The sequence below is a fragment of the Momordica charantia genome (assembly GCF_013281855.1).
Source record: "Momordica charantia cultivar OHB3-1 chromosome 6 unlocalized genomic scaffold, Mcharantia_2.0 BLBB01000006.1, whole genome shotgun sequence".
In the NCBI taxonomy this organism is placed as follows: Eukaryota; Viridiplantae; Streptophyta; class Magnoliopsida; order Cucurbitales; family Cucurbitaceae; genus Momordica; species Momordica charantia.
In genome coordinates, this window is record NW_028275164.1 from 12,914,525 (window position 1) to 12,940,326 (window position 25,802).

At 34.7% G+C, this 25,802-nt stretch overlaps 1 protein-coding gene across 1 annotated transcript; it reads left to right on the forward strand.

The window, feature by feature from the left end:
* The first annotated feature begins 8,987 nt into the window (after window positions 1-8,987).
* On the forward strand, window positions 8,988-25,490 carry LOC111025206 (zinc finger CCCH domain-containing protein ZFN-like). Its single transcript, XM_022303050.2, has 8 exons — window positions 8,988-9,434; window positions 13,679-13,836; window positions 14,572-14,634; window positions 19,288-19,407; window positions 19,910-20,197; window positions 24,015-24,059; window positions 24,178-24,342; window positions 24,822-25,490. The coding sequence occupies exons 1-8, from the start codon at window positions 9,341-9,343 to the stop codon at window positions 25,101-25,103; spliced, it is 1,215 nt and encodes a 404-aa protein (XP_022158742.1). The 5' UTR covers window positions 8,988-9,340; the 3' UTR covers window positions 25,104-25,490.
* Window positions 25,491-25,802: the final 312 nt, after the last annotated feature.

Here is a 25,802-nt window from a genome sequence, read left to right on the forward strand (position 1 = left end):
CTTAGTATAGTTGTGAAGAAAATTCTCTTGTTTTTATGAAAATCTTAGGTAGGCTTAGTAACGGTCCCTGTTTGGAAATGGTAAAATTCCTAGGGCATTACATGCACTACCTAAACTATCACTACTGGAGGGAGAAGACATGAAAACTACCATATTCGAAAGTAAGAGTAAAACAAGAATGACTGACCTACGGAGGGTTCCAGCTGGTTTTCAGATCGAACTCCAGAAATTTAGGGAACGTAAGGTTTGACCTGAAGTCTCGAAACTATTTATAGCTAATCGGAAAAACCTCTACGCCGTACACATGTAAAGAATGAGCGGCCAGGATCATCTCGAAATTCGTAACGACGGAATACTCAAGTACTCTGACAACCTGGCAGGTCGAAACACCTTCCACAACGGTCGTATTTTCTCTGTGAATTAGAAGCCTCCACGTGTCTAAAATTGAGTCAAATAACTTCTCTGCCAGATCAAGATCGGACCTGACAGAAAGGGGGCCAATGATTGGGGGTAAAAATACCTTGGACACGTGGAGGACGCCCATTGGTGTTCAAGGAATAAAATATACCAGGTCCACCTCGAACCTGCCTAGGAGACTGGGTTCGCCCATCGACAAGGCTAAGTGTAAAAAGCCTCGGTCCGACCTGGACGGGTTCGATCTGCTCAAACCCGACAGGTTCGACATGAAAAAGGACAAAGTTAACCGCCGGTCGTGAGTACTGTCGGACCCGCCACCTATAAATAGAGGGCTTCATTTCCCGCTCAGGTATCGAATCTCACATCGAACTTAATATTGAGTCCGATCAAAACTGACTTGAGCGTCGGAGAGTTTGCCCTCCTGTGCAGGTTCACACTTGAGTTCAGGTCAGGCCGGGGACCGGGTTCGAGCTTGGTTCGGTTAATAACGTTGTGCAATTCTCTGCATAAACATATTACTATCACAAAAGTCGATCTTCCACGCTTCAATGATTGAAATTATATAAAAAAAAAATTTATTTTATTTTATTAAAAATATAAAATAATAAATGATTAAAAATGTTTTTGATAATAATTTGAATTACATGTAATACACGTTGCGCATATGAAATTACTAGTTATTATAAATATAGAAGTGCAGATTCAAAGTTTCAATCTATATAAAAATGTCACTAATTATCAACACGAACATAATTTAGTTTAGTCAAAACATTACATACTTTTTCAAAGGTTAAAAGTTTGAATCTTCCCCTTTTTGTTGAACTCTACGGAATGAAGCGACTAATACCTCCACCAACTTAAAAGTTATGTTATGGTTGGTATTATTATTTATATCGTTTTACGTGCCACTAATTAACATGACATCATTAACATATGCTAATAGGTGTGTGCATTTAGGTGTCATATCCAATCATGGGATTCCAAAGTTTTAACTCATAAATATTCGTTTTACGTGCAACTAATTAACATGAGGAAGACCACAAACCACACCTTTTTACAGAATGGTTTCAGATAATTCTAATCTCTTTATAAATTTTGGTTTTCTTCCATGCTAAAATCATTTGTCAGGCCTATTCCTTATTTTAGAATAAACATCGATTGGAATTTATTTAAATTTTCCAACCTTTACATTTAAAAAATGCTTAAAGATTAACTTTATTTTAAACGATAGGAATAAGTACATTTTTGAAATTATAGTAATATCGCTTTTAGTTAAAGTGGTCTTTAATAGTACTCTATAAAAGAAAAAAAATGTCGTAAATTATTCTTCCTAAACAAAATCTCCTAACATAGAAACGATAAATATACTAATATTTTCATAAATAAATAAATGCATAAATTTACAATTAAGGAATGGTAAATTAATGAATTAAAATAATAGTTATAAACATATTTTTTATCAAAAAAAATAAAATTCAAAACCGTAAATAAATAAGCATTAAACATTCCATTATATGAAAGAAAAAAAAATTGAAACCTAAAATAATTCACTTTCACGATTCATGTGTTTAAATATATGGTAGAACATCTAATACGCCTTCTAATTCGTTTTCTTAATTTTTCAAAGTTTAATTTGTACTTAACGCACCGTAATCTTATTTGTTGATATAAAAAATTTAAAAAGGCTCAAAAGGGAAAGTAGGTACACTGCATACATATCCAATCAACCTACTTTTTTATTAAAATAATAATACACAAAAAAAAATTATTTTATCAAAGCAATGCATTTGTAGAAAAAATAATAATAAAAGATGTCCCCATCATATTCAATATATATTATATAGTAGAATATAATAGACATTATTAATTGTATATAATATTTCTCATTTGGCTTGTTTATGGCATGTGATTTTGGCATATAAATTATAAAGTCAACAAATTGATTATAAAAGGAAACCTAAATGGTCCCATTGGACTATGGAGGGCTTCAAAAAGTATGTCCTTTTTTATATATAAAAAAAATTATATCTTTCCTAATCACTCATTTTTTTTAATTTTCTTTGTAAATCACCAACAAAAGTTAAGTATTAAATTTAAGATGATTTTGGTAAACATGTTTCATTAAAATGATATAGATCATACTTGATTAAATTATACAAAAATCACGTAAGTTTCAATTTTATTTTTAACGCTTTATAAATTTCAATTCTACTTCAAATATTAATTTTTTTTCAAAGACTCTACGTTGATAGTTCAATAAAATGTCGAATGAACGTTGATTTCTCATTCACACCTGTCGACAAGATATTTTTCCATATATTGGATACATTTAAAGTTTTTAAAATGTTACGACAAACTTGAAACCTATCATAAATAAAAATATATATATAACCTTACGGGAATGATAATGGGGGCAAATGGTTTTGCCATTTTTACACAAATGTAGCCCAAAAACAAGCATTTACAAATATGACAATTTTACAGTGCTAGCGTCTATTAGTAATAGGATTTTTGTGGCTTCTAGAGTCTATCACACATCCATATATATCTACCAATAATAGACCTTATAAACATCTATTAGTGATATAGATATCACTGGCAAATGTGTTTTTTTCTTTTTCCTTATATTGGTTAAGGATGAGAGTTTCGTTATAAATTAAATATAGTATACCCAACTCAAATCAGCATATTTGTGGCAGTTGAAACAGGTTAATGCAATATTTTTTCCAAAATTTATGCTATATTTCTAAATATCGTGTCAGTTGTTATATGTGAAACTACCCGATACTTTAACCTATTATTTTTTAATCAAATAAAATATAAAAAACTTTTATATTAATATGTCTGGTGTATTATGTTATTAGAACAATTTATGAGGTAAATTGAAGAACGAAATATTTTATGAGAATTTAAAATGACTAATTCTCAAGAGAATACAATTTTACTCCTTTACTTTCCTACAAATAGTTACTTTCGTGTAATACTATGTTTTATTTAAAAAAAAAAAACAAACTACCTTTGTTCTTCTTATTATGAGACTTCTTTTATTCAATCTTTTTTGGAAATGTCTTTATTGGAATCAATACTATAACTTTTTTTCTTTTCAAAGGAATACTATAATTTTCATGTATCACGTTGTTAATAAATTTAACCATAATGTTATCGATCTATAATTTCTTTTTCTAGTACATGGGAGTGAGAATTCGAACTCATTACTATTTAGTTGGAGATTGAGGTCTTAATTAGTTGAGCTATGGTTATTGATATATAATTTAGTTCCTAATATTTAAGTTTTTTTTTTCCAATTTTGGTCTCCTAATGTTCTTTTAAATGTTTTAATTTTATTCTTTATATATAGGTTTTTTTTCCTTTCTATTAAGTCCTTACCATCATTACATGTAAAATATTGACGTTAGAAAATTTGAATTTGTAAATTTATGGGATTATCCAGGTTAGCATCAAGGTTTTAAATGTCGATGGAAATGTCGAGGTCTCAATTTCATAGAAATGTCGATAAAATGTCGATGTCGATGGATATTTCTGTAAAAGTTAGAAAATTTAAAAAAATCGTAAAAAATATTTAAATTAACAAATAAACATTTTTCTATTTCTAAATTAGTTAAAAATAATTAATATTAATATTACACACACATATACATACATACATATATTTATATTAGCGACATTTTGTTGATATTTTTCATATTTTGCCGATTTTCTTGTACTATGATGGAAATGTCGAGTTCGACATATTCACCCTTCATGTCAATGTCGAACTCATAAAAACATGAATATGTTGATGAAAATGTCAATGGATATTTAGAACTATGGTTAACATACCAATATTTTAACTAGGGATTGAAATGATTATATTTTTTTTTATTTTAAGAATGAGTAGTATGTTTACTTCATCCAATTAAAATATAGAGCATTTCAAACTCAATTAATAAATTGTGTTCAAACATTACTGTTACCATTTTGTTATATAGTTAATTTTAGGGAAATAAAATAAAACTTAAACATAATGTATCAATTTTAACCTTAAACTTTCAATTGGAGGTATATCTAGTTAAGTGTGATAATTTTTACATTTTATTCAATTTTCACTAATTCATTCACTCATTTTAACAAATAAAATGTAAAAATTTCTATAAACTCATTAATTTTAATGAAAACCAAGTTTTTCACAAAACTACATTCGATTGATGTATAAAATTTACCATTGAATAAGCTCACCAAAATCCACAAATTTCAACAAAAAAAAAACAGATCTATTGTCATTTTTCGTGAAATCCTATCAATTCTTTGCACTCGATGTAAGTTTTATAATTCATTTTTTAAAATTGTTTTGAATTATTGAATCTCAATTTTTTTTGTGAGAAATTTGATTATAAAAATCCATAAAAATAATAGTACCTTTTCTCTCAAAATTCTGATAATGTATGCTTTTTGTTTGCTTGAGAATTTTCGTTTATTTATAAATTTTAGAAAAATCCAAAGACAACACTGTTCATCCTCAAATTTGATTTTTTTATTTTTACTTTTATAAACAAACTAGTTTTTAAAAAAATTTAAAATTAATTTTGGCGAGGAATTCAACAAAAATCTATAACGTTACTCCCCTTGAAAATTAAATATCTATTTTCTACTATTTATTTTCAAATTTAGAAATCATTGTAGCTGATGTCTTGTTTTTTTTTTTAGTTTTTTTTTTTGAATGAATGAGATTAGTTGGATTTAATAAATACAAAAATAAATATGTACAAATTCTTATTAAAAAAAAGTAATAATTAACTTTGCAATAGATGCCGTACTAAAAAAACTTTGCAATAAATGTCCCAATGCACTTGAACGACTTTTAATGGAATGCCAGGGAAGTATCGTTTTTTATTATTATTATGACTCAGTCGTTCCGAATACATATTTAAAAAAAGAAAAGATTACCAAATATACCAATATCAATCATTAAATAAAAAAATCAAGTTATAGTCAATGTCAAATCAAACATATCTCAACTAGTTAAAGTACAAATTTTCAATAAAAAGCTGTGAGTACAAATTTTCATCCTAAATTTTGTATCCAAATAATAACGAAAAAAGATATATATTCTTGTACTAGAAAACCAAGATATATATCCCACGAAATTACAGTGCTTAAACAAAATCATATTTTGTCTCCTATTCCAATTTTCTATTTGAAAAGCGAGTAAAAAATATAATACTAATAAAATAAAAACCATTAGAGGAAATTTCAAACCTTTGAGTTAGGTCAATGAGATTTTGATAATTACAAACGAGGGAGAAGTGATAATGTACCCATTGGAGGAGATGAAAAATGAAACTCTGGGAATTGAGAGTTGAAAAAATATGGTTCACATTGCATTTTTTTCTTATTTTTGTGCGTTTCTTTTTCTTAATTTTTTTACTACAACATGTGGTGATAGGAAGTCGAACACACACCCAATTATAGCTAGGCATCTTTCCATGTTTCCTGTATGTCCCAAAATCAATCCCTTTATATAGGTAAGAGAAACTCAGAGAGAAAGGAAGGGAGGAATACTCTATATATGCGTGAGAAAGAGATTGGTAAGGAAGAAAGTGGGAGAGAATTTGGGGGAATAATGAAAGAGAAGGAGAGGGGGGGAGAAAAGAAAATTTGTATGAATAATGAAAGAGAATAATGAGAGAAAGGAGAAATTCATGAGAGAGACTGAGAACGTGGAGAAGGAAGATTGGAGGGAGAGGGAGAGGGAGAAGGAAGAGATTGAAGAGAGAGGAAGAGAAATTGTTGGGAACGAGGCAGAATGTGAGAGAATGAGAGAAAGTTACGTGGAATTAGGAGAGTGGAACATAATGAGAGAAAATGGGAAAGACGGAGAGATTTAGGTAAAAAAAAAATTTAAGAAGGATATTTTTGAAATTAGCTTTCTTAATTTCAAATTTTAACCTTTATTAATCCACTTCATTATAGTTTTGTTTTCTTATATTATTTTTATGATTTTGCTTTTAACTTCAAACAAATGAAGATTTTGAAATAATAAAAATAAAAATGACCAAGACAAAATACCTTTTTTATCACCGCTAACAAATACCAATTTTGCAATATATAAAAATGTTACAACTTTTCTTAAAGTTGTAGATTTGAATACACAACTTTTCATTTCAATTGTAATACTATGAAATATACATATAGTGACGTAGTTAAAATTATAATAGCATGTGTGGGAGTGATATCATTTTCTAAAATCAGTAAAACATTACTGATGGGAGTGATTTTAGCTATTGGTAAATTTGATTTTGGTTATGCCCTAATGTATTATAATGATACATAGAATGATTTTAGAAACTATAAAAATGTCAAAATCACGTCCAAACATGCTCTAAGTTTGGTCCATGAACTTTTAACATGGCATTTCTAGTTTTTGTAGTTTCAGGAATTAATTTATTACATTAAACTTTCATGGTCGTGTCTCTTTTAATCTTTGTACTTTTAACAAATTTCTAATAAGTTTAACTTTTTTTCCCTAATATGACTTCATCATTAATTCTACTAGTTTAAAAGTTTACATGACACGATGATAATAGGTTTAAGCGTTATTAGGTTCGGAATCAACTTGCTACATAATCCTTAAAATAATACACGATTAATGTGTCTGATAAGTATTAAATAAATTAGTTAATCTGAACCTTGGATAAGATACACCTAATTAATGCTATTCGTAAGATCCATGATGGGATCCCTGCTCCACAATAATTGAATCTTAAAAAAGAAAAAAGAAAAAAAAGTTTTAAATGAATTAACCATAAATACCACACAAAATTAAAAATAATTAAAAATTCAGAAATTTGTTAATTTTTTTTTAAATATATGAATTAAATAGATATAATTTTAAAAGTTAAGAAAAAACAACCGAATAGATAACTTTGTAAGTTTCCCCGTCAAGAAGAAGAAGAAAACTTTGTAAGTTCAACATTAAATTGTAATTCAAAATTAAATCTGTAATTCAACCTTTTTAATGATTAATGAGTTTGATGTCACTAAAGGATGAGTATTAACTTTTCAAGGTTGATTCAAACTGCCAAAGCGACCATAGCTCAGCGGTAATTGGCATATACCTCTGAGTTTGAATCCCCTCCCCAACATATTGTATTAAAAAAATATATATACTCAAACTAAATAAAATTTAAAAAGACATGTATTTTGATAAAAAGGTGGATGTTTAATAGATTCTTTCAAACAATCATCTATCAAGTCTTTAAACTTTTGATATTTGATATTTTATTTAATAAATCTAGGATTTTATTTAATAAATCTAGGATATATTTCTAAATTTTAAGAAAGAGTTTAATTAGTCGGAAATCTAGTAGATATAAAGTTGAGAGTTAGGGACATATTTGATATTGCTATGTGTAGTGTAACTCGGATGTCACGTGCAACATAGCTCAACGGTTAAAGCACCTTGATCCTTCCCTTGAAGTTGGATGTTCGATCTCTTATCCCTACGTATGCTTGACATACAACGAATTTAAAGAAAACTAACATTGAGGCTACACGCTGACGAACACCAACCCATAAAAAAATATCCTAACGCAGACCTAAAGAGTAGAGTAAAATGACCAAACGAGGACAATAAGGTCAAGACATGCATTACCTTAGTCTATCCCCCAACCACCAGCATGTCGTCAGACTAACACGTCGACACATTCCAAATAGAACATGCATACGGGCCAACACTGACTCACTCTAAACTACAAAATGTGCATGCCAAGGAGTTGGTGTCAAAATTGATATTTTGGTTATTTGGGAGAAAACATGGGAAAAATAAAAATTCGATACCAAAATTGATATTTTTTATAAGATGTCAAAATCAAAATTCTTGTCCAAAATTAATATTTTGATTATTTGAAAAACAAAATTATGAACTAACTTCTATTTAATCAAATATTTAACTCTCAATACCTATTTTATGGTGGCTGTCATTAAATTATTGACAAGTAGGAAATGAAAATGAATAAAAGGATAATTTCCATACATTTTTAAAAAATAAAGAGCTATCGAATCTTTTGTGGTGGTCAACAAAAAGGTGAAGGCTAAACTACTGATCAATGGACGGGTCGAGTGAGTATAAATCTTTCAACCCTACATTTGTTGTGTTAAAAAGGAAAAAAAAAAGAAAAAAAGAGATTGAAAAAAAAGGGAAATTGGAGTTTGGAGTGTAAGAGAGTAAGAAATAATTATGAGTGAATTATAATAAAGAAAGAACCTGAAAATGGTATAACTGTTGGAAGAAGCGGTCCGAAGGTGAGGGTAAAGTTATTTCCGAAAAGGGAGCACGCGCGGGGCGTCGCGTGGGGGGCAGTCGCGTGGGTCATCCACCCACTTTGTTCCACGAGATTCACTTCTCTTTCGACTCCAACCACTGAAAAAGAAAAAGGCTAAAATGTTAGCAGGAAACCCAAGGACGTGGCGGAAGCACAGCGAGAGTATTTCACAATCCCGCACTCGCGAGACTCCACAAATCTTCGTCGTCCGTTTTTCCTCTCCAAAAATCGTCAGCAACAATGGAGGGACGGATGTTTTGGTTGGTTTTGTTACTCTTTTCTCTCTCTTTTTAGTTTTTTTGTGTGGAGAGGAGAAGACGACGCCCCCCCCCGTTTCCCCTCTTCCCCTCTTTCTCTCTCGAACCCAAATTCAGAATCCATACACTCACTTTTTTCCTCCCTTTTTGTGTTCTGGGGGATTTTTGTTTTTTGTTTTGGTTTTGATTTTGGACTTTGATCTTCATTTCTGGCGCTGCCCGATCGAAATTGATGCTGTGAGAGTGGTGGGTCGTTGGGGAAATGGGGATTTGGGTGGTGGGGTTTGATGGGATGACCAATTCGCCGGCGATGGGGCGGTGATTGAAGGACCATGTTCCTCTGCGATGGAGTACGATTCTGGAATTCCGATGTCTGTGACGGAGGGTCACTCCTCTGCGCTCACGCCATCATTGCGCGAAGGTTCTCTTGCTAATTTCGGTATCGTTTTATTTTCCAGTCACCTTTTTCCTTTTCTTCCGCAGATGCAATCCGATTCCCTTTTTTGTTGTTTGTTATGTGGGTTTTTTACGGGGCGTGTTTAAGTGATCCATTTCGATGAGCAAATGCTCTCTCTGGCTGTTTTCTTCGTAAATTCTCCGCTTTGCCCATGTGTTGTACCCATTTTCCTATTCGATCTGTGGTGTATCGTTCTTTTGCTAACTTTTTTTGTTCATGTTTCTTACTGGGTTTTTTTGTTTCTTATGATAGCGAGGAAGAGATTGAATTAAATATCTGAGACTGAATCTTTCGTGGGTTGTTTTGCTTTTTTCATTTTCGGGTTCTGTATGTCTGTAACTATTTTGAGCTTTTCTTTATTTTTGTGAAGAAACGTATGCATAATTCATGTCATTGTCGTTCCCTTCTTCTGCTTCGCAATTTCCATTGACGGCAAGATGGTGGCTCTAATGCTGATATAATCTATATAGCATGTTATTTTATAATCTTTTAGACGTTTAGTTTTTCGTAACTTTCATAAGATTCGTGTGGAATAGAACACAGCTGGTCATTTCATCTTATACGGTTATTATACCCAGTTGTGTTTGTGCTTTTCATGGTAAAGTTTTCGGGTTCAAGAGTTGGAGTGTTGAGTTGCTCCATTGAATTATGAGGTTCATTTTTATGATGAATGTAATTGAGAATCATTAGGAAACAAATGAGTACGACAGCATTGCCAGGGCTCAATTTCTTGGGGTTGGAATAAGAAATGTTTTATTGAAAAAAAATACCGTGTATTAAATGGGTAAATAGGATATCTTTGTCCTATAGGAAAGTTTTTGGCCAAATAACTTTAGAGTAATAGCAGGTTCATGTATCTGTAATCCATGGTATATTCTATGTAAGGAGGTGGCGGAGGTTCAAATCATCTATTGGTTCATTAGACCCTTTGGCTTATTTCATTTGATGTAAATTTTTTCACTTGTTAAGCTTGGCTTTTGTACCTAATTGTAAGGGTATATATTTTTGGCTGGTTGATTATTGTTTCTTCTCCCCTGATCAGATCATGAGAGGAAAGATTCTGTGGCAGGGTACCTGCCTAATTGAAGAACTTAAGAGACTAAATGAGTACTTCAATTAGAAATGTGAGTTTCACTCAGTTTAAAGGGAAGGGGGGCTTGAGGTTGCCCATTCTGTGCTAATGCAGCTTCTTTATACTTTCATTCCTCTGAATAAAAAGGACTTTTATACTTTCTTTATCTAAAGAAATGCATTGAGAAAGGGCTTTTCTTATAATAGTTTCTTTCAAGCTATGGCTTCCACATGTAGCTCTAACCACATTGTGCCAAGGGATTTAGCTTTGCCAACCAAAAATCCCTTGAAGAATTGAGCCACCATATGATAATATATTACATACGCCAACTTATATGAAGAAGTAGAACCACTTAATGGAACTTGAGAATGAAAGAACAAGTGATAGAAATGCCCATGATTATGGACTTGATAATTTATCATGCATTGCATTTTTCGTAGTGAACTCACTCTTTATAACTAAAGCTTCTGCTTGGTTGATACCTACAACTATGAGTCCAAATATACTACCAACCTCTTTACCATTGAAGTTGTACCATAATTGAACCACCATAATTTATACGGGCAATGCTCTGGTCTGTTTGGATGGAAAGAAACCAAAGGATTTTCTAAGAAAAGGAATGCTTTCTCCACAGTATTTTTTGCTATATCTTGGTGTAAATGCTCTCCTTTCTTTCACCATTACAGCTTTGCTTCTTTGTTATCTAATTGGAGAGCCTTTTTGTAGACCCATGTTAGGGTCCCCTCCCCTTTTTTGTATATCTATTTCATCTCATCAATGAAATGTTTCGTTTCAAAAAAATAAAAATAAATAAAAAAAAATTGAACCACCACTAAACACATTGTCACTGTCACCCTAACAATCCACAACCTCATCTGGCTGAGTGTAGAGTATAAATTCAACCCTCTGTATGGCTATTTCATCTCCTCCCATTTGACTTGATATTGAAGTGTCTTCATAGAAAATATGAAAGCGCTGGCTTTTTAGACTTTGTAACTTCAAAATTAACACACATCTTGATTCTTGGTCATTTGTTACGCTAAAATGTTCCTTAATGCATGTGAAAGGTTCATATAATGTTGTAGTTGTTGTGGCAAGGTACCATCATAATCTAAGAAAGTTACAAACATAATGTTGGTCCTTCCATGTATTCATATAACCTTGGCCAAGCATGAGCATGATGCCTTGTAATTTGCATTCGACTTTGGGTGTCTGTGAACAAAGTGTTCTGTAACTATGTTTTGTCTCTTATCTTCAATAGTTGGAGCCCTTTCTTGTATTTTTTTTTCTTGTGTTTATTTTCTTCTTGTTTTATTTTGACTCCTTGTCGATGAGGGCTGACTTTTTTATTGCCAGTGTGTTCTTCGATTTGCTCAATGAAACTTTGGGTTCTCATAAGTAAGCAAATAAATATTATACCATAGAACTTGGTCATGTTTTCTTCCCAGATGTGCACTGTTTCTCGTAAGTGATATTGGATGGTCTTGCCTTAATAATGCCCCCTGTCCCATGTTTCTCCATGATGTGGTTCATGTGAAATTAATGTTGTTCCCCTCTCAATGCTTTACTGTGGCATGCCCATGAGCCCTTAATGTAAATGTCTTGCCTGTAAACTTCTACACAATTGAGATCTGGTATGACATAGCAGCCCGTCAAGCTGATACTCAGTAACATTTCCAAGTATTAATCTCTAGTTCATGAGAACATAGGAAATATCTACACACGTGTTCACTGACATTATCAAAGGAATTTCTGTTTCAATAAAATACGATTGGGGACGCACTATGTCCTTTTCTGCCTGTCCACCAATAGATACTAGCAATGGTGGGAAATGGACAGCTGCCCAAGGTGGCTTTTAAAACAATTCTGATTTTTCATTTAAGAGCTGCAAAAGCGGCAAGGAATCACTTGCCTCATAGGGCTTAATCCTCGTTTCATGATTCTCACCCTTGTTTGGAACTATTTTCCATCATAAGAATCATCTATTGATGGCTAGCTTGCATCCTTTTCATTTCATGGTTTTATCTTTCGATTCTTTCTGCAGCTTGCTAACAAACCTTTTGATTATTGTGATACTCTTTATTCATAAAGTACTGGCTATCTTTGTATTCAATTTACCTTTTTTTTCTTAACCTTGGTGGAGAGGTTTTGATCTTCACAATACAAATTTGTAAAATAGAAAGACTTGTTAAGAAAATATGTGTTAGAATATATGTGGATCCCATTCATATTTGTAACAGGTTTAGGTTGCTATCAGTTCTCATTCACTAGGTAATCTAAATGGAGTAATCACCTCCTCAACATGGTTTTGGAGTGATGAGAAATTAAGCGTTAACTGCAGTCCTGGAGTTGAAAAGTCAATGTAAAATGCAGTGGAACCTTGAGAAATGAATTCCCAAGGACAATGATGAGAACCAAACTTATCATCCTTGGCTCCCAATCATGGTTACAAATATCAGATGTACACTTAATAATGTAAACCTGACAACAAGAATCATTGGAAAATTTTCACAACCAGCTGCATAAAAGAGCTTTACTTGGAAGAATAAGGTTTACCAATTCGTTGTCAAGCTCTTTCAGTGACTTGTGTTTGCTTAAAGTGACATTAGAACTCATATTACCATTCTTTTGTGCGTCCTTTCTGATCTCTGATCAAAATGGAATGTGTTCTGACCAAAGAACTCAATCGGCTAGGGGAAGTGGGAAAAAGGAGAGTTGAAATTCATAATTTTTTAGGCATGAGAAAAGGGGGTTTTGATATATTGTTCTGTTTATGAGTAGTCTGTTTTTCTCTTTATTGCATCATAAGATTGCAGTAGACAACTTGTCCTACTATTCTATCTTAAGACTTCAGTGTCTCATGCATTTATTGGTCCAGGCATCCCACACTTCTATTTATCGTCTTCAATTCCATTTGGAGTTGGTGAATTTTTTCCATTGCTTCTCCAGACTTGATGAACAGACCTATATATCTTTTAGTTCCTATATGCGTGCATGGGTTCATGGGAAAACATGAGCTTCATGCATTTCAGAATAGTATAGCTATCACAGACCTGTATATCTTTTCTATTTTACGTTATTCATTTCTCCTCGGTTTACTGTCAAATTGTATTTTTTTTAATGGAGATTTACTAATTTAATATTGTACTACCAGATGCACTGTGGCAAATGAACTTGGGATCAGGTGAAATAATGGGATCTGGATCTTATCCCGTGCGACCTGGAGAGCCAGATTGTTCTTACTACATCAGAACAGGCTTGTGTAGATTTGGAGCTACATGTAGATTTAATCATCCACCTAATAGAGAGTTGGTAATAGCAGAAATGTGATCCATTCAGTTTTTCTCAGTTGAATTTTATGATAGTCTGGTAAAATTGGTGAACTCTGAAAAGTATTTGGGGCATATACCTGGGCTAATTATTCTCTCCTCTAGTTTTTTTAATCTCTCTCCACGCAAATTTTGTGTTTGTAACTGTGAAGGGAACTTGTGCCATAGATGTGAAGATACTACGTTCTAGATCAGATTCATATAGAACTTTATAGTCATCTTATGTTCTAAACATGTTAACTGAACTGCCTTGGAGCTTAAACTTTCCAAAATGTATTCCCTATAGTTGTTTACATTCAGAACTTATTGGATAAGAACTATCTGGGGAAATTTTAAAATGGTAAAATGTCACTGTTACCTTAACTTGATACACCTAATTGTCCCTTCATTCATATCACTCACTTCATACTGTACAAACCTGAAGCCAAAGATGGGGAATCATTTTATTTGTAGAAAAGGTTTGTCTTTCTGCAGACCTTCCTTTTGTTTGTGTTATGTTCTGACAGCTGAATTAAGGGTATCACAAATTTCTCCCAGAAATAACATGCTTGCACAATTTATGCTAGAAATAAAACAGATTATTTTTCCGTGTCACTTCCAATTTTGCTATTTCAAGCTAACATGGAGTCATTTCTAGTAGTTAAGAGTTTCATACTTGGAAGTTTTACAAGTCAGCTTGTGATGGAGTCTTCTGTGATTTACTACACTTTACTTTCAGGCTATTGCCACTGCAAGAATGAAGGGGGAGTTCCCGGAAAGAATTGGACAACCGGAATGTCAGGCATGTACTTATTTATTTATCTTAACTTTGTAATATTAACATATTACATTCATGCCTCACAAATTTTCTATTGACGTTTTTTTTATCACTAATCTGCATATCAATATTTGGGATTATCTGATTGTAACTAGGAGGGTTACTATCAGATTATCTGATTGCAAGTGAGTTATATCTCCACACTATTATCCAGAAAAAAGTCCCCAAGGCTAAGGATGTTTCTTTCATAGCAAAAGTGAATCAAACAGCTTAAAAAATCACCAATTATGGTAAAGAGAAAGGAGACAGAGGATCACTTTGTCTTAAACCTCTCTTGGCAAAGATTTTACCAATCGGTTTGCCATTGATCAACATTGAGTAGTTGACAGAAAAAACGCAGCTCCAAATCCACGGTCTCCAACTAGGTATAATACCTTGAAGCTCCAGAGTCGCATCTAGTAACAACCAATCTACTTTGTCATAAGCTTTCCCAAAGTCTAGCAAGAAGCCTTTTCTCTTATCCTTTCTCAAAGCCCCCACCATTTCTGAAGCCACTATGATTGCATCTAGAATTTGATGCCATTCTAGAAAGGCAGCTTAAGCATCATCTGTTATAGAAGGGAGAACTTTCTGAGTCTCAAGGCGACAACCTTAGCAACATTCTTATGTACAAGGAAGACACCAAGCTAATGGGTCTAAAATCCCTAACCTTGGTAGCCTTGTATACAGGTTCCATTTGTTTGTTGATGATGTCTTTCTCAAAAAAGTCTTGGAACACCCAGACTTCAAGATGTTCCATGCCTTTTTAAAGAACTCATTCGTCATCCCATCTGGAAAGTTCTCTAACTCGGACACTGCCTTATAAATCTCTGAATCTGTGAAGGGGACTTCCAGCTGATCTTTCCAATTTGTAGATAATGGGGCCATTCCAGGTTTCCAAAGGTGAAGTGCTGACCCTCGATACCATCATAAAGAACATAAAAGTATTTTCTTTAATAAAAAACAGAGAATTTCATTACCAAAGATAGCTAGATACAAAAGAGGGCTAAAGCAATCCCCAAAAGCCAGTGGTTATAAAAAAGACTTCCAGTTGGCATTGATTCTCAATGCTATAATTACAAAAAAGCTTATCAATGAGACACCAAGAAAAAAGCAAAAGTACGAACAGTTTCCCAAAATCCTTGCGTAGAAGACTCTTTGCTTTAAAGACTCTCTGATTCCTCTCAAGCCACATCCTCCAAACAAAGGCAGCAACTGCATTACGCCAAATAGCCAAGCTTCCTTTTCGAGAGGGGAACCTACAAACAGCTGGAAAATGGCCTCTTGGCAACTCTTAGGTAAGCACCAGCTCAAGCCAAACTCCTTGAACACTCCTTGAACAATGAATACCAACCATCGGTAGCAAAACCACAAAATAGAAAAAGATGGGAGTGAGATTCCAAATTCTCTCTACATAAAACGCACAAGCTAGGGGACAAAGCCATATTTCGCCTCTTCAACTGCAGTCTATCACAAGTATTCAGCTTTTCCTGATAAAGAATCCACAAAAGAACTTTCAACTTTTTTGGGGATCTTTGAACATTATAAACATTTGATGAAATCGCGGGATCACTTTCTTGCCCAATAAAGAAAAGTAATCAATAATCTCTTTCTCAATATCCTACGTTCAATATCTTCCTTTCGCTATAGAGGGCTTCTTGTAATCTACTTTGATTCTCCTTATCTATGCCTTCGATTGCCTCTAAGAGATCTGTTTGATGTTCATGATGTTACCAGAGACCTTTTTGTTCCATTAGGTGTGGGCCCCTTTCAAACCCTACAACTTGTCCATGAAGCCAAAACCTGGCAACCAGTCAACGAATTGCTTGACCACCATGGCTCAATCAAGGGGAGCAAAAGAGGGGACACCAGCCACACATTCTCAAACCGGAAGGAGGAAGGTCCCCATTTCCATCCTCTAGCCCCTTGGGTTGTCTGTTTGCTCTTTTTAATGGAGGTTGTTACTGTTTCTTATTAAAAAAAAAAAAAAAGAAAAAAAGGTCCCCATTCCAAACTCCCTATCTTCAAGAAAATCGGGCAAATCTTTATATAAATCCATCCAACTGGAGGCCAGAAATCTATTGACTATCGAAATGGGCTGCTTTCAGAGGTTGGACCGAGTATACGAGCCATTGTGGAGGGCTAGATCAAACAAATTCTTGCAATGTCGTGCCAAAAATCAATCTACCTTGGGGAGTTGAAGGGCTGCCTTGCACCCCAGTGAACCAACCAGATCTGCAATGCAAGAAGAGAAGTTTACTGTAATAGAGAACGTCATCTGCACAGAATATGCAACTGGGACTCTCTGATCGTTCATCATGACTTACATAGGAACTGCCAAACTTTCAGCCTCAAGGGACATCCAACTAATATGCCAAGAGCTCCAAATAGATTTAATTAAGAATCTGTTAGCTAACCTACGCTTAGTCTCCTGCCGATAAACTAATATCTGGATCTAATTTTTGAAGATCTTTGATGAGAGCGCTTCATTCACAAAAGGAGGGAAATTGAAGGTAAGACATTGACATCCTTTCACCCTTAAATCCAAGGGAATCTTCAGGACTCCAATTGTCATTTATTAATGGAGAGTAATTACCAAAAATCATATCTAGAGGGCTATGAAACAGAGAATATCCTATTTTCCCTTGAAAAAAAATCTTCCAATTCTTTTTTTCCCCCTTTCTGATGGGAAACAACCAAATTTCTATTTATCAAAACAAAAGAAGATTACAACAGGGTGGCAAAATATCAACCCGATCAACCAATGGTGCCTTCAAAAGGACTCCAATTGATGTTTATCAATGGAGTGTAATTACCAAAAATCATATCTAGAGGGCTATGAAACAGAGAATATCCTATCTCCCCCTTGAAAAAAATCTTCCATTTCTTTTTTTCCCCTTTTTGATGGGAAACCGCCAAATTTTCATTGATCAAAACAAAAGAAGACTACAGGAGGGTGACAAAATATCAGCCCGATCAACAAATGGTGCCTTCTTAAGGACTCCAATTGACGTTTATCAATGGAGCGTAATTACCAAAAATCATATCTAGAGAGCTATGAAACACAGAATATCCTGTCTCCCCCTTGAAAAAAATCTTCCATCTCCTTTTTCCCTCTTTGATAGGAAATGACGAAATTTCCATTCATCAAAACCAAAAAAGATTACAAGAGGGCAACCAAATATCAACCCCCTTGGCTACATTACTCCACATAGATTTTGCTTAGTTTTTGTTAAGGTGGTCACATGGTGTAAGAGTGATGAGATCCTTAACTCCTTGACATATCTTGCAAAGTCAAATTCCGGTTGAAGCACCCAAGAACTTCCTCCAAGAACTACCAAGAGACAGCCTGCGCGTATTTGCATTGGATTTCTTCGGTTTGTTCTATCATTGATATTGATATTACCACGAAGAAGAGACTGCAGGAATAATTTAACTTTGCATGTGTATTTTCCATTTCTAATATGCTTGCGTAAAATTAAAGGATGCTCACTGAAGCAGCAAGGTAATAGAAGTCGACTTTAGAACTCATTGAAGGCCATTTTTAAACCTCCTTTTCATAAACTCACCCTTAGATCCATTGCCAGCTTTCGGTGTAAATCTTTTTACCATGAACTGCCATTTTGAGATAGAAAACGGGCGCTTCTTTTGGGAGGATGGATTGGCGGGCAACAAGCCTCTCAAGTTAGCCTTCCTTAGACTCTTCTCTCTTTGTGATGATAACAAAGCTTCATTCTCAGCAAGGGTTGGAATTGAATGGAGAGAGGGTGGATCTTGAATCTTAGTGAACTTCTCAAAGATAGTGACTGGAGAGCTTGCCCATCTGTCATACATTGTTACTCCCTGCTGCCCTAAACTTATTTGGCGGTAGCTTGGAGAACCCATTAAAAATTTAGAGAACTGGTATCAGGTGGTAACAAAGAGCCTTCTTTTCTGGGTTGAACAAATGGGGTGGACAACTGATGGTAACACATTTCACACTGAAGGGGGGCTTGACAATGCTGCTGTCAACCGACAACAGCATCAAACTCACTCTGACAATTCAATGATCAGTCAATGAAGCAATGCAGCGAACAGCGCATTTAGTAGTTCAAACACGAGACAGAGTGGATCTTGATGATGTATACCCATCATAAATAGGAGAGACTCAGTTCACAATGTTCAAAACAAATGAAAAATATGGGATGTGCTTATTTTAGATACAAGCCTTTAGAATTCTAAGTTCAAGAATATAATCAGTTCTTTAGCTTATTCCATGTGTTTGGAAACAAATGAAGTATGGGATGTGCTTATTTATTTTCTTCATCAGTTTCAGTGATGGATTTTGGCTAATTTACACAGTCCATCGTATGTATAACTGTCAGGAATACTGTTTATTGTGGAATAGTTTTGGTTTAGAATAAGAGGTCTTTTGTTTATAATTATCCTCAAAATTTGATTGGCTTAGATATTATATTGTTTTTCAAGGTCTAGATTCAATTTAATAATTTTGCTTTTAGATAATTTTCTTGCATTCTTCAGTTTCATGGATGCTTTCGTGTTATATTAGAACTTAAACGAACACTAAATATGTAAAGCATAGAATGTTTCCTTAGTTGTTGACTATTAAAATGACATTTTCATTTGCATATAATCCAGTACTACCTGAAGACGGGAACTTGCAAGTTTGGGGCTACATGCAAGTTTCATCATCCTAGAGACAAGGCTGGGATTGCTGGAAGAGTTGCCTTAAATATTTTAGGCTATCCACTTCGCCCGGTTAGGATTTAACTACTACTTTTATCATAGCGTGCTGTTTGCAATCCATAAGTTTCTGTATGTTCTTGATTTATCTCTTATACATGTATGTTAAGATGAGAAGCACTTATGTTGATGAAAAAAAGTTCCTAGGAAAGAGAAGACTAGAAGTCCATCCCTATTATGCTCAGCTTAGGAGAATTAAAAAAAAAAAAAAAACTACCCGAATCAGTTGTAACAATATATGGTAATTTGGTAAAAAGGAAAAATCAGAGAACTCTTTGGTGATAATTTATATGCCTTTGCCTACAAGTGAATATAGGAAATTAGTAGCTAAACTTATGTTATTGAAGAGGAAATAGAAAATAATTATGATTTATGAAGAAAAGCACAGCTAAACTATAAAGATGGTATCTCACATGGTAACTTGCAAATTTTAGATCTTCAATTGTGATGTCACCTATGCTTTTATGCTAAAATTATTTATTTGCTCCATTCTCTACCCACACCCCCAATCATGCAGAATGAAACTGAATGTTCTTATTATTTAAGAACTGGTCAATGCAAGTTTGGAAATACATGTAAATTCCACCATCCTCAACCAACTAATATGATGGTCTCACTGCGTGGTTCACCTATTTATCCATCCGTACAATCACCAACTCCTGGTCAGCAGTCATATCCAGGAGGAAGTACAAATTGGTCAAGGGCTTCCTTTATTCCCAGTCCACGATGGCAAGGCCCTTCCAGTTATGCATCTTTAATTTTACCTCAGGGAGTTCTTTCTGTTCCAGGTTGGAATGCATTCAATGTAAGTTCTATTCCTTTCCTATGTTTGAAATAAGTATGATATATGTTATCCGTGTTTGTTTACTATATTTTTTTAATCGAGGTCTGAGTGTTGTGGAATATGAGTCGATGGAAATGTTTGTTTTCTGGAAGAAAATTATTCTTTCTATTTTTTGCCACTCTGTTTGGGATGTTTGTTGGAATAAAGTTAATATTCATATTTTGAAAGTTTAAATTCTTTCCAAGATACCTTTTTCCATGTTAAAGTTGTATTCTTTCATGGACAACTTGTGAGACGTATAGAAATATTCCTCAACCCGCCCAAAAAAAAAAAAAAGAAAAAGGTGGAAAGAGATAGAAGGATTTTTTTTTTTTTATTTTTTTTAAAGAAACTGCACCTTCATTGAGATAAATGAAAAAAGACTACAAAAAGTGGGCATACAAAAAAACAGCCCAGCAAAAGGAAACCCCTAAAGAAACGGGCTCCAATCCAAAAGAATGACTCCTAACTGATAATTACAAAAAACCTCAGTGACCGATCCCCATAGAGAAGTGTTAAATCTAATAAGATCCCACATGTAATCCACAGATCTCTCCATTCCCCTAAATATTCTATTGTTTCTCTCCTGCCAAATACCCTATAGAGTAGCCAGAAAACACGCTTGCCAAAGAAAACGCCCTTTGTCTCGAAACGGGGGGAATAACAAAACTTCCTCCTTTGTCGCCCTAAAATCTCTAGAACGGGCCCAAACAATCCCAAAACATCTAAAGAAACGAAGTCATAGCTCCTGCGCGAACTGATAAGACCACAACAAATGATCAAGATCCTCCGAAGCATATCTACACAGAACACACCACTGCGACCCAAACAAAGGGAGGAGGACACCCTCTGGATCCGATTCAAGGTATTAACTTTTCCAAGTAAGACTTGCCACCCAAAGAACTTAATCTTCTTTGGAATTTTAATCTTCTAAAGCGAGGTGTGAACCAAGGGGTCAACAGGGACAGAGAAGAAGAAGAGGACGACGAGGAGTTTAGGACATGGAAAAAAGAGCTATAAGAAGAACCTTTCGAAGGATTGGGAGTCCACACCCTCACATCTTCCCTCCCAACAAATAGACAACTGATCCAGTAAATCAAAAACCTCTGACGATTCCCGATCAGTCAAGGAACGGGGGAGTCCCAAAGAGATGGACAAACCCTCTTCTCCAAAACTTAAAACCTCGGTCACTAAAGGGAGTTTCTTATCGGATAGAAAGTAGATCCGAGGGAAAGCAAGACATGATGGTTTGTTGCCTATCCAAGTATCCTCCCAGAAGTACGTATTAAGACCTCCCCCACAGAGACACGTAAAGAAAGAGAGAAAAAAGGGAAACCCAAAGCAATAGCCTTCCAGGGATTGTATTTGCTTACTCTAGCCTCACCTGCCTGTACCCAATCAAACGGATGAAGCCCATACTTACTCACTATAATCTTTCGCCACAAGGCATTAGGTTTGTGGAAGAACCGCCATAACCATTTAGCCAGGAAAGCCTCGTTCCTAATCTTCAAGTTCCCAATGCCCAGACCTCCCTCCTCCAGAGGCTTAGACACCTTTTTCCAGTTAACAAGATGAGCCCCACCCCCCTCCTCCACACCTTCCCAAAGAAAATCTCTCATTAATTTCTCTTCACTGGGATTCTGAAGAGGGACAAAAAGTAGTTCGGAATGCCTCTGAGAACAGATTGAATTAAAGTGAGTCTCCCTCCTTCAGAGAAAAAAGTCTTCTTCCAAGTAGAGAGGCGCTTCTGAAACTTTTCCAGCACCGGGGCCCAAAAGATAGCAGACTTTGGATTCTGACCTAACGGAAGACCAAGATAAGTGGTCGGAAACTTACCAACTTCACACCCTACGAGAGTCGCCCACCCACTGATCTTAACATCCTCACAATTAATTCCCAATAACGAACTCTTGCTCCTATTAATCTTCAAACTCGAAATGGCTTCGAAGAAATTGATAAGGCAATTAAGATTTTTAAACGCATTAGGATTGTTGGAACAGAAAAGGATGGTATCATCAGCAAACTGAAGGTGAGAGAGACGAATTTTCTCCCTACCCACTTCAAAAGCTTCCAAAGCCCCTTTCTCCACTCCAACAGAGATTAGTCTACTCGGGATATTGACCACCAGAATAAATAGGAAAGGGGACAAAGGATCGCCTTGCTTGAGGCCTCTCGAGGCTAGGATTTTCCCCCTAGGTCTCCCATTCACCAAAATGGAGAAATTCACCGACCTAATGCAATTCCGAATCCACCCTCTCCATTGGTAACCAAAACCTTTCTTCCACAAAACCTTATCCAAAAAATCCCAATCTACATGATCATAGGCCTTTTCAAAGTCAATCTTAAAAATCACGCCCTCTTTTTTGCTCCTTCTATAATCCTAAATCGCCTCGTTGGCAATCAACACCTAATCCAAAATTTGTCTCCCTGCAACAAAAGCCCCTTGCTTCTCTGAAATGGTAGTCAGCATAATCTTTCTAATCCTGTCAGCGAGGGTCTTGGCAATTATTTTATAAAGGCTTGTAACCAGACTGATGGGTCTAAACTCTTTGACTTTAACTGCATTAACCTTCTTCGGAATGAGATACACATACGTTTCATTCGTAGAAGCATCAATCACCCCTCTTTCATGGAACTCCCGAAACACTTTCATCAAGTCCTCCTTAACTCCATCCCAGTTATCCTGAAAGAATGCCATAGAGAAACCATTCGGGCCAGGAAATATTAGCATTTCCAATGCAAATAGATTTTCTATAGTCCAAAACTAATGAAGCTAGTAGCTGAATGCCTATTCATAAAGGCCAATCAAGACAAATTTAAGTTGAGAATATAAATTATCACATTAGTAGGAGTCTAAAATATTAGTATCTCTAGATAGTACTTGTAAATGTTAGATCCTTTCTAGATTTGCCTAATTCGTCATGTGTTGTAGATTGTAGACATCTGGATCTATTTATTAGCATTATCAAAGTCAAACCGTGGTTAATTAACTTTTTAAAAAATTTATAGTTGCAACTAATTTCTAAAAATGTTACATTTGTAATTACTTTTATCAGTATACACATTTCTAAATATTTATAAAATGAAGCTATTGCTCTAATTTTTATATATTTTATGATCTAATGAGTGAAAAAAGTGGGTTATCTAGAAATCTTTTTTTCTTATAAATGTATCAACAATTCTCATCTAAGGAAAGAGCCAACCAACATAGCCATATAAAGTATAAAAGGACAAGACGAAGGACAATGTTGTGTGGTCTAATAAGTGAAGAAAATGGTTGTCTATAAATTTATATTGGAGAAACAGCAATTATGTGGTCTCGAAATCAATTCGAGGAAAATGTTATAAATAGTTAATTCATCAGATTTTAATATTTTATCAGACAGGTTATTTAATATTATGAACAGAAATTTGCTTAAAATCAGTCTAGAAGCAATGTTAAATAGAATGCAAATTGACACATTCCAGAGGGTTTAGTCTTTTCAGTTCTGAATTTGGAGGTAGGACTCGTGGTTAATCTTCTTGGCAGTATGATATTATATTTTAGTAGCTTTCTTGGTCATTCTCTTTCATGTAGAGGTTTTATCAAAATGTTATCTTCTGATTAATTATTAAGATATATCGGTTGTTGCTGAAGCAGGATAAATTGTTCAGTATTTTATACTTATATATGCTATACTGTTTATGCACTACTTGGCATGTTTAGATTGCTTCTTTTGCCCTACAAACCTTTTTTTCTCTTTTTAAATTCTTGGTTCAGTTCACTGCCAAGTAACTTATGAAATGGTGATTTTAACAGGATCAACTAGGATCTGTTTCATCTTCAGAAAGTCCACAACAAACGGTGGGGCATAGTCGGATTTATGAAGCTTAACACCAGAGTGACTGAGTTGATGTAGGATCTTTAGCAGTCTCTTCTCTGATATGTTCTAACTGTCCCTTTTGGGGTTTTGGCATTGCAGAGGGAGAATGTATTTCCTGAGAGGCCCGGCCAGCCTGAATGTCAATTTTACATGAAGACTGGAGATTGCAAGTTCGGGGCTGTTTGTCGGTTTCATCATCCTAGAGAGAGAGTAATTCCTGCTCCAGATTGCGTCTTGAGTCCAATAGGCCTGCCATTACGTCAGGTGAGTTGTGATGAAATGGCTAATTTTTGTGTTCTAATTTTTCCTAAGCGACGTGTGAATCATGCTTCAATCACATATTGTGCTTCTGAGGAAATCAAATTGCTTGAATCATGCTTCAATCACATATTGTGCTTCTGAGGAAATCAAATTGCTTGGTTCTTGCAGATTTGGTAGTGGTGTTTATGATGGTTGTTTAGGAGCTGCATTAGTTCACTATATGGCTGATTAAATAGTTTCATAACTTTTCCATTTCTTTTAAGTTTGTGTCTAATTCTAGTAGGTTCCTAAACTTTTCACTGCACAATTGAAACTTAGACTTTTGGCATCTCCTTTTGCATGCTAGTTTTTCTATTGTGTTGCATCTGCTATTGTTTGGGAAAATATCATGTTGGATTCTTAGATTTAAATTTTCACACTTGATTTCTTAACATGAGGAGGTAAGGTTTTGATATCAAGATGTTTTTCTTTTCCAAAATCAGGGAGAACCTTTGTGCATCTTTTATTCCCGTTATGGGATCTGTAAGTTTGGTCCGAGCTGCAAGTTTGATCACCCTATGGGAATCTTTGCATACAATCTCTCAGCAGCGTCATCGGCCAACGCCCCGGTTCAGCATTTGTTCGGGACGTCTTCAGGAACAACTGCTCTGAACTTGTCATCTGAAGGGCTAGTTGAAGCAGGATCTGCAAAGCCCAGGCGACTGTCACTCTCGGAGACTCGAGAGATGCCTTCCGATGATGAAAACATCGACGCTGAGGGCTGATCGCCGCAAGTCAATTTTACCCCTTTGACAATCTTTTGGAAGATAAAAGAAGAGAGCTATTTGTAAATTCATTATGCCTTGCTGGAAAAAGATGTACAGGAGGGTTCATGTAAAGTTGATCCTGTTCTTCTGAAAATGCATTTCAGATAGCAGATTTAATTCCTCTGAATTTTATGTTTTTCTGCATTGTATAAAAAGATCTGCAGATGATGTCAGTTTTTCTTCCTTTCACTTTTGGTAAAACAGCAATTTATGAACAACTTTCTCATTTGTCCCCAAATCTTTCTGAAAATTTGGGATTTTAAATTCTTGTAAAGAACGCTTGCTATTTCCCCCCAAATTTTGATGGCCTTGTTTGGCTCTTCAATGAATGAATAATCATGTTCATTATGGTTTCCAAAGATTTAAAATTTATAATCACACTGTTGTTGGATCAACTTCTTCATGTGTTTTCTTTTTACTTTTTTTTTCCAGATGTTGAATCTTAGCTGTAATGAAGTAGATTGCTTTTCTTCTCTGAAGCAATCAGAAGAGCCAAAAGCACAGGACAAAGTGGATTCTTTCAGTTAAATCCCTTGAGCCCCAACCAGATCCCGGGTTCTCGAATCGGCATATCTGAAATCTGTGAGGTATTGTCCTCACTATTCTAGATATTCCAAAAGCATAAACGACCGAAGGCTTACAAAACCAACCAGCCAA